This window comes from Rhinichthys klamathensis, unplaced genomic scaffold (assembly GCF_029890125.1).
Source record: "Rhinichthys klamathensis goyatoka isolate OS25496 unplaced genomic scaffold, OSU_Roscu_1.1 h1tg000677l_1, whole genome shotgun sequence".
Lineage (NCBI taxonomy): Eukaryota > Metazoa > Chordata > Actinopteri > Cypriniformes > Leuciscidae > Rhinichthys > Rhinichthys klamathensis.
The window spans coordinates 257,501-267,500 of NW_026607109.1; the positions used below are offsets into that span (position 1 = coordinate 257,501).

At 35.5% G+C, this 10,000-nt stretch overlaps 1 protein-coding gene across 2 annotated transcripts in view; it reads right to left on the bottom strand.

Moving 5' to 3' along the window:
- The window catches only part of zmiz1a (zinc finger, MIZ-type containing 1a), a 62,348-nt gene that overhangs the window by 27,158 nt on the left and 25,190 nt on the right, over positions 1-10,000 (bottom strand). For both annotated transcript variants that reach the window (XM_056241795.1, XM_056241797.1), the window contains exons 2-5: positions 9,259-9,326; positions 3,130-3,249; positions 2,246-2,359; positions 339-444 (exon numbers count right to left, since the gene is read on the bottom strand). In XM_056241795.1, coding sequence (XP_056097770.1) covers positions 339-444; positions 2,246-2,359; positions 3,130-3,198 — 289 coding nt within the window. In that variant the 5' untranslated portion in view covers positions 3,199-3,249; positions 9,259-9,326. The remainder of the gene's footprint in view (positions 1-338; positions 445-2,245; positions 2,360-3,129; positions 3,250-9,258; positions 9,327-10,000) is intronic.

Below are 10,000 nucleotides of genomic sequence, written 5' to 3' on the forward strand. Positions count from 1 at the left end.
TTCCCCATATCCTTCAAAATGTCCTCTTTTGTGTTCAGCAGAAGAAAGAAACTCATACAGGTTTAAATTTTTGGGTGAACTACAGTATCCCTAAGCACTTTGGAAGTTAAAATGTTAAAATATATTCCCAAAACTAGGAATAAGACTCAAAAACAGACCATGATGTGCAATGCTTCTTTGTGTGTATTTGATGTAGTAACCTAGTAAGTTATCTCATGGTTGTGCTCAGCATCCGGTTCAGCAAAAGCAATGAAAAAATGATGAAAGTACAATTTATACGCTCATATGGGTCACGCTCTGTAATTAAAGTCTCAGAAACGGGTGCTGATGAGTCTCACCTGCTGATTTGGGGGTGAATTTGTCCCTGTTTGCTGCACAAACGGCGAGCACCCGATACCCCAGATCCATGTCGAAGCCCTGCTGACCCGCTACCCGACTCAACACCTGACAGAGACACAGACACACACTGAAATATCAGCACTCAGGCATGCATGTTTAGTCACAGTGAAATTGCACTGGGTGGTTGTGGTTTGGTGGGGTTTCTGGGAATGAAATCTCTCTCCTGATTTGCAAACCCTCATCAGGTCGGCTCATACGCTCAACGCCACACCCTGAGGCCCGACTCCCTCTGAAACACAGACGTGCAAGAAGCAATCCCTCATATCTGCGTCTTAATTATAGTTAAACACACCAGGCAGAGATATATGTGTGTCTGAAGCACATAATTAAACATCTGAGGGAGCCGTCGTTCCACATTCTCCTTAAATGCAGCTCTTTCTCTGCTGTGGAAACATGTCAGAGTTCACATCGGCACAATCAGACGTGACTGAGTTCATGCAGAGAGTCTGGGGCACATCCATAGAATATAACAGACTTAGATATTATAGAACAGAACAGATTAAAGCAACAGAAAAGTAGAATCAAAGAGATTACAAGAATACAACAGAGCCAAATTGAATTAAGAATAAATTGGAGCAGAATAGAATGAAAAGAAATGAAAGAAAGCTAAATAGAAGAGTAGAATAGATTATAACAGAAGAGAGCAGAATAGAAGTAAATAAAATGAAATTGGAGCAGAATAGAACAGAATTAAATCAAATGAAAGAAAGCTAAATATAAAAGAAGAGTAGAATAGATTATAACAGAAGAGAGCAGAATAGAAGTAAATAAAATGAATAGAATAAATTGGAGCAGAATAGAACAGAATTAAATCAAATGAAAGAAAGATAAATAGAAGAGTAGAATAGATTATAACAGAAGCGAGCAGAATAGAAGTAATTAAAATTAATATAATAAATTGGAGCAGAATAGAACAGAATGAAAAGAAATGAAAGAAAGCTAAATAGAAAAGAAGAGTAGAATGGATTATAACAGAATAGAGCAGAATATAAGTAAATAAAATGAATAGAATAAATTGGAGCAGAATAGAAAAGAAATATAGAATAGAATAAGCACAACGGAATTGAAGAGTAGAATAGAATAGTTTACAAGAGATTAGAGCGGAATGGAATAAAATGCAGAAGAATAGAGGAAAATTAAATGGGATGGATTAAAGAACAGAACAGAAGAGAGCAGAATAGAATAAAATAAAATTAAAATTAATAGAATAAACTGGTGCAGAATAGAACAGAATTAAATAAAATAGAAAAAGCACAAGAGAATAGAAGAGTAGAATAGAAAAGTTTACAATAGAGCTGAGCAGAATAGAATAAAATTAATAGAATAAGATGGTGCAGAATAGAACAGAAAAATAGAATAGAATAAGCACAACGGAATTGAAGAGTAGAATAGAATAGTTTACAAGAGATTAGAGCAGAATGGAATAAAATGCAGAAGAATAAAGTAAAATTAAATGGGATGGAAAGAACAGAACAGAAGAGAGCAGAATAGAATAAAATAAAACTAATAGAATAAACTGGTGCAGAATAGAACAGAATAAGCACAACAAAATAGAAGAGTAGAACAAAATAGTCTACAATAGAACATAACAGAATAGAATAGAATTAATACAATAAACTGGTGCGGAATAGAACAGAAAAAAATAGAATACAGCAGAACAATAATTACATTGGAATATACTCTAATATAGAATGTAAAACAATATAGACTATCATAATATAATATATATAATATTTAATGTGGCGTGAGGCCAGATGGAAAGGTAATTGTCAGAGCCGATTGTTCTTATTACTAACGAGCAGATGAATGCTGATTGGTCAATCGACTGAGAGTGAAATGACCTCACCGTTAGGCATCCCATCAGGCTTTGCTCAAAGGGCCTCTGAAACGCCCGAGGATCTCCACACCAGTCCAACAGCTCCGTCGCCGCCGTCTGGAAGTTCACTGGATTTTGCAGGTGCTGATAACACACAATCATAAGAACACAAGTTCATATGACAAACCACTTCATATATTATGATTATATTTAGCTATTACTCTGTATATGTGAGATGTTAATGTGTGAAATATTCATTACTAATCTACAGAAAGTTCTGTGTATTGTTCCTGAGTGTATATGCCCATAATAAAGTCTAATAATTGTGTGAAATCTGCTGTCCAGGTGTCCTGTAGGGGGCGGCACAGCGTCGAGAATGACTTCAGAACACTGACATAAGATGAGATAATATTTTTATAGAGCACCTATTCTGCTTTCTTCCATGTTCATCTTTCTGTAGTGTGTAATGTTGATGTTTGAGCATGAAAAATGTTTCAAAGTCCCTCCAGCGGGAGTTCTTCTCTATATCAGTGTCAGTGTTTCTGAACTCCTGAAACGCCTCCATTGTAGTTTTGAGTCACGAACACGTCACAATATTCCTCATTATAATAATTCATACGCAGAATAAAGGGGCGGGGCCTGGTTGAGTTAGTCAGTAGTGTGTTAAACTGGTGGTTATGGGAAGGGGCGGGACATTTCCCAAACACCAATCAGAGCACAGTGTGCTTTTCAGAAGGAGGGGCTTCATAGAGACAGGAAGTAAACAGAGCGTTACTGACAGACTGGGAAGAGAGGAGCCGCAACAATGGAGAATATGAGGAGAATAATCAACATTCAAGCAGGAAAACCTGTTCTAGTAGAGCCTGAAACATCATCAAGACTTTGTAAAAGGTCTCGCATCTGTTTTCTCACACCTGTTTGATGCAGAGGAGCCGGTCGTTGGTTTGCTGGATGTGTCTGTCCATGGGCGGGAGAGAATTCATCCTTCAGGACCGTCTCTCTGTCCCTATCGCACAGCCATCAACACTCAGTCCCTGGAAAACACACACGATTTAGACACAGTGCCAGATAAAATGATCAGACGCAAACAAGTAAACACCCAGTTCTATATTGCTGATATAATTTCTCATCCGTCATACTTTAGTTTGCATCTTTTCTTCATTATTTACAGCATGAAGAAGTGCATAAACTCATGGCTATTTATTCAACATTGAGATAAACGAGTGTGTGTGTGTGTGTGTGTGTGTGCAGGAAGCATTTCTGTGTCTGCTGTAAAATAATGAAATCAGGTCAGAGTTTGAGAGCCATTTCCATAATCACATGATATCCCGTTTACATCATCTGTCTCGGATGGTGAGTGATATTTATAGTGTGAATGAACAGTACGAGCGGGATCTCTCGTGTACTCGCAACTATCAGCTGTGTGTCAGACTGGGCTGTAGCGACTGGAACACTTGCGTAACTAGCAGATGATGTGCTGAGACAGGCCACACACACACACACACACACGCACGCGATGGGAAACATGTCGAGTGTTTCCTGTAGTTTTGTGTGAACGTCAGTAACTGGTTTGTGTTGCATCACTGAGTGAAAGACACGAGACACGTGCGAAAGCTCCACCGGCTCCTCAGTGACACACATGCTGGATTAAGAGGATTACAATCATCACTGTAATACAGACGGCAAGAATGAGGAAGAAAATAAACATGATAAAAATATGCTAAAAGACAACAAATGGAGTAAAAATGGGGGGAAATAAACTTGTGTAGAAGCATTTCTGCAGAACTTAGAACATAAATCAGCATGAAATTAATACAAAACAGTGTTACAAAGTTAATACAAAACAATGACCATATTCATACCATCATACTGAACAATGACCATATTCATACCATCATACTGAACAATGACCATATTCATATACCATCATATAGACGAACGATTTCCATATTCATACACCATCATACAAAACAATAACCATTATCATATACCATCATACTGAACAATAACCATATTCATATACCATCATACTGAACAATTACCATATTCATAAAACCATCATACAAAACAATAACCATTATCATATACCATCATACTGAACAATAACCATATTCATATACCATCATACTGAACGATTGCCATATTCATAAAACCATCATACAAAACAATAACCATTATCATATACCATCATACTGAACAATTAGGGATGGCCCGATACCATTTTTTTTCAAACCGATACGAGTACGAGTATTTACATTTGTGTACTTGCCGATACCGAGTACCGATACCGATATTACTACCGCAAAAGTAATAGGCTCCCAGAAAAGAAGACGACTATTTTAGAACACAGGTTAGAAGACTGTTTTTATTTTCTTCTCTGCTTGTTTTAACAAGTCTAAAAATAAATAAAAATTAGTAAAATAATAAATGTATTAACACACAAACCACTGTTAATTTAACATAAAAGCAAGCAGGCTACTGCGTGCATGGTTTGGCATGACTGAATGCGCGCAAAGTGCGCTCCCTTAATAAATCCTAAAAGCTGACAGTTCATCGCGATCTCACACATCTCTGTTATTATCAATGAAGCTGACTGCACAATCAATCTTTCATAATATCCACACTTTGTTTGTTATAATTAGAGGATTTGCCAGCATACAGAATTCAGCACTGAACAAAAAAGTCCGTTTTGAGCGGTGAGGGGAGTCTATTCATAAATGCTTCTGATTGGCCATTGCGTTCCAGAAATCAACACATATGTCTGTGATTGGCTACATCGCTCAACGCTGTAACCATGTTATGAATAGAAACTCTGTCCTGTAAATCGTTTCTATTTTGTTGTAGTTGTTCTTGTTGCTTTTCTGCAAGAGATGAATACAAATCTTTTAGTTTTTATGTTTTATTCATAGATATTTCTAGTTTGCGGGAGTCCCGCGAATCGTTTTATTCTCCCGTAACCCGCACACACAGAGTGAGTGCATTACCGCCCGCGCGCGCGCTCGGCCATCAGATCTATGATGCGTCTTCAGATGTTTAATTAGATTGCTGGTGTTAAACGATGTACTTTCTTTCCCTCCTCTCGACACCTTAGCTGAACATAACTCACAGTCTGCCTTGCTGTTGTCATCATCCCTTATCTTGAAATGAGCCCAAACCGCCGACATTATACTTTCCTATGTCTCAGTTCACCTCGACAAAGCTCTCGCGGCGGCCAGTTTCGTTTTGCAAAATGTACGTGGTATCGGTGCGTGGTATCGGCGAATTTTTATGAGTACGAGTACGAGTATATTAGGACAGTATCGGCCCGATCCCCGATGCCAGTATCGGTATCGGGCCATCCCTATGAACAATAACCATATTCATATACCATCATACTGAAATTACCATATTCATATACCATCATACAAAACGATTGCCATATTCATAAAACCATCATACTGAACGATTGCCATATTCATAAAACCATCAACAATAACCATATTCATATACCATCATACTGAACAATTACCATATTCATAAAACCATCATACAAAACAATAACCATTATCATATACCATCATACTGAACAATAACCATATTCATATACCATCATACTGAACGATTACCATATTCATAAAACCATCATACAAAACAATAACCATATTCATATACCATCATACTGAACAATAACCATATTCATATACCATCATACTGAACAATTACCATATTAATATACCATCATATAGAACGATTACCATATTAATATACCATTACCATCATACAAAACAATAACCATATTCATATACCATCATACTGAACAATTACCATATTAATTTACAATCATACTGAAAAATTACCATATTCATATACCATCATATAGAACGATTACCATATTAATATACCATTACCATCATACTGAACAATGACCATATTCATATACCATCATATAGACGAACGATTGCCACATTTATAAACCATCATATAGACGAACGATTGCCATATTCATAATACCATCATACAGAACGATTGCCATATTAATTTACAATCATACTGAAAAATTACCATATTCATATACCATCATACAAAACGATTGCCATATTCATACCATCATACAAAATGATTGCCATATTCATAAAACCATCATACTGAACGATTGCCATATTCATAAAACCATCATACAAAACAATAACCATATTCATATACCATCATACTGAACAATAACCATATTCATATACCATCATACTAAACAATTACCATATTCATAAAACCATCATACAAAACAATAACCATATTCATATACCATCATACTGAACAATTACCATATTCATAAAACCATCATACAAAACAATAACCATATTCATATACCATCATACTGAACAATAACCATATTCATATACCATCATACTGAACAATTACCATATTCATATACCATCATACTGAACGATTACCACATTAATATACCATTACCATCATACTGAACAATTACCATATTCATATACCATCATACTGAACAATTACCATATTCATATACCATCATACTGAACAATTACCATATTCATATACCATCATACTGAACGATTACCACATTAATATACCATTACCATCATACTGAACAATTACCATATTCATATACCATCATACTGAATGATTGTCAATTATCAGACAGTTTGTTTGAGCATCAATAACCAACAATAAAGAAACACAACTAGAAGAAAGCTGAAATACAGTTAGAAGGTTTTTCAATCCACAAATCACCAACATTTACCACTGATTTACCGCAGTAACGCTAACTGTAACATTAAGGCAGAAATGTGGGATATTCATACGTAATTTTACTACATTTAATATAAGTCTACAGTAGTTTTCTTTTACCATGGTAATGAGTTGCCATCCGTTTTACCAAATTGTAATTTACAGTGCTCTCTATAGTCCTAACTCAGTCAGAATATTTAAAATGTACCCTATAAAAATGACGTTTTTTATTTAGATGTTACATTAATGAAAATAAATGTACATCCACATCCCATCAAGCTCAAGCTACTGTCAAATGTGCATTTCTATGAGATAAAACATGTAATAATCTTATCAATATTACATGTGCGATGCTACCAAATCGGTTTCTGCAGGGCTTGTTAGTCTGGAGACCTGAAATATTCATTCACGAGTGCGTTTGAAAGCCGAATGGCCGGAGCGTTTCCCTCTGTGTGCCTCTGATTCACATCAGCCTCAGGAAATGAGGCCTTTCCTGTCAGAGGAAGAGAGTTTTACAGGCTCAGACAGGAACGGGTGTAGAGAGGAACATGGACGTCTGAAGCGTGGAACGCGGCGTCTTCGGCTACTGGAAGCACATCACGTTCTGCCCTGATTAATGATCATCTACTAATGCTTTTAGAAATACGTTTTGTTGAAAGTTCTGTAACTTTTGTGGAAATTTAACAGAGGAAAGCATGTTTTCAGATTTCACTCTGTGTGCATGTCATTTTTTATTCTTAGTATTATTAAATGCTTGAATAGAAGGGGAAAAAAAACAAGAATTTTTTTTTTTGTCATAATATAATACACAACAATACTCCAAAGTCCTTCAGTCTTTCTCATTTTTTACTCTCTCTCGTTCTCGTGCAGTCATCGTGATGATGTCATCGCTCGTGTTTTCATATGTAAATGATGCGGAGGACGGACACAGAACAGATTTGCGGCGGAATAAAAACTCTCCGCACTCTCACTCTAGTGTTTTACATCTATAATCTGACATATTTCAGACGGAGTGAAACTGGATATGCAACAAATGTAGGTCAGGACTTTATTTTTTTCTTCATTTTCATGGACTTTTTTTTTATGTCTGGTGGTTCAACATGAGAGAGATTGAAAAAGTAAAGTTTGATTTTTTTTAGCATGCATTATAAGACCACAGGAATGTGTATTAACAAAGCAAGTAGTCAATTTTAATTTCATGCTGACGTTTATATAAACAACTTCATAACATGCACAGACACAAGAGAGGGATAGAGGCGGGCGTCACTGCTGCTCACAATAGACACTGTTCACACGCTCAACAATAACACACTGTTCTGACTGCGTAGTTTACACACACACAGTCTATTATACGACCTAATATACATCAGCAGCTGCAGACACACACACACACACACACACAAGTCCATGAGTCATGTGTCAACATATGCAAACAAACGCACAGTCATGTGTTGCAATACATGCACGCACTCCAGTTTCATTTGATGTTTTTACATTTTCCACCATAGAAGATTTTTACATTATGGTTTATATTTTTGGAAACACTTTATAATATTTAGTAATTATGCCTTGTAATGCACATTATAATGCATTTTATGTTCTTATGAATAATTGTAACCACAGGTATAATACACATTTAGAAAGTGTAATGCATTAAAAAACATGACAAACAACCAATTTGAGACGGAATCTGCAAATATTATAATGCATTTTAACTTTGGTTAGTTACAATTATTTATGAAAAGATATAATGCATAATAACATACATTATGAATATACCTTTATAATGCATTATACATAATAGGCTTCATCATGTAAAGTGTTACTGAAAATGTTAGTGAGCTCAAAACTCGAGGTGTTTGCTAGTTACAGTCTCAAATCAAAAGAGTCTCCAACATTTTCCGGTTCGGGTAAACAACCAGACTTTGCTAACGAATTTTTATCTTTTAATTTGAATATTTATATAATTAACTCTTATCTATTTTTAATGTTTTATTTTTATTCTGGAAATGCAGCATACACTGTGCCCAAGACAAATTTCTTTAAGGGGGACAATAAAGTATATTATATATATTAGAATTGGTCCGTTTATGCAGAAACGCGTATTCCACGATGGCACATTCATGAAATATTTGGAACAAACATGTTCTGACTTCTGTTCGGCTAAAACAAAGGTGTGTTTACAGCCACAACGCTCCTCTGATGAGTGTTTTCTCATCCAGACTTTGGAGGATTAAAAGCCTTCTCAGAGAAAACGACCCACACACACATTTCGCTTCATTGCTTTTGACCCGCGATGGCTGAAAGCTTACCTGCGTATGTTCTGCGTCCACAGGACCGAACAGGAATATGCTACGAATCCATCAGTTGCTCATCTGACCTGAAAGAAAACACCAGGCAGTGATTAGCCACAGCCGCAGTGCAACAAATGTACATTCTCAAAATGTTCCTTAAAGAAATAGTTTCAGAGTAATAAAGATTGAACACCATATTAAACATTTACCATATTCATACAACACCATCATATTGAATGATTACCATATTCATAAACTATCATAATGAACATTTACCATATTCATACACCTTATTAAACGTTTACCATATTCATATACTGTCATACAGAACGATTACCATATTCATATACTATCATAATGAACGTTTACCATATTCATACACCTTATTAAACGTTTACCATATAATGTCATACAGAACGATTACCATATTCATATACTATCATAATGAATGATTACCATATTCATATACTATCATAATGAATGATTACCATATTCATATACTATCATAAATAATGAATGATTACCATATTCATACTATCATAATTAACGTTTACCATATTCATACACCTTATTAAACGTTTACCATATTCATACACCATCATATTGAACGTTTACCATATTCATACACAATCATAATGAATGATTACCATATTCATAAACTATCATAATGAACGTTTACCATATTCATACACCTTATTAAACGTTTACCATATTCATATACTGTCATACAGAACGATTACCATATTCATATACTATCATA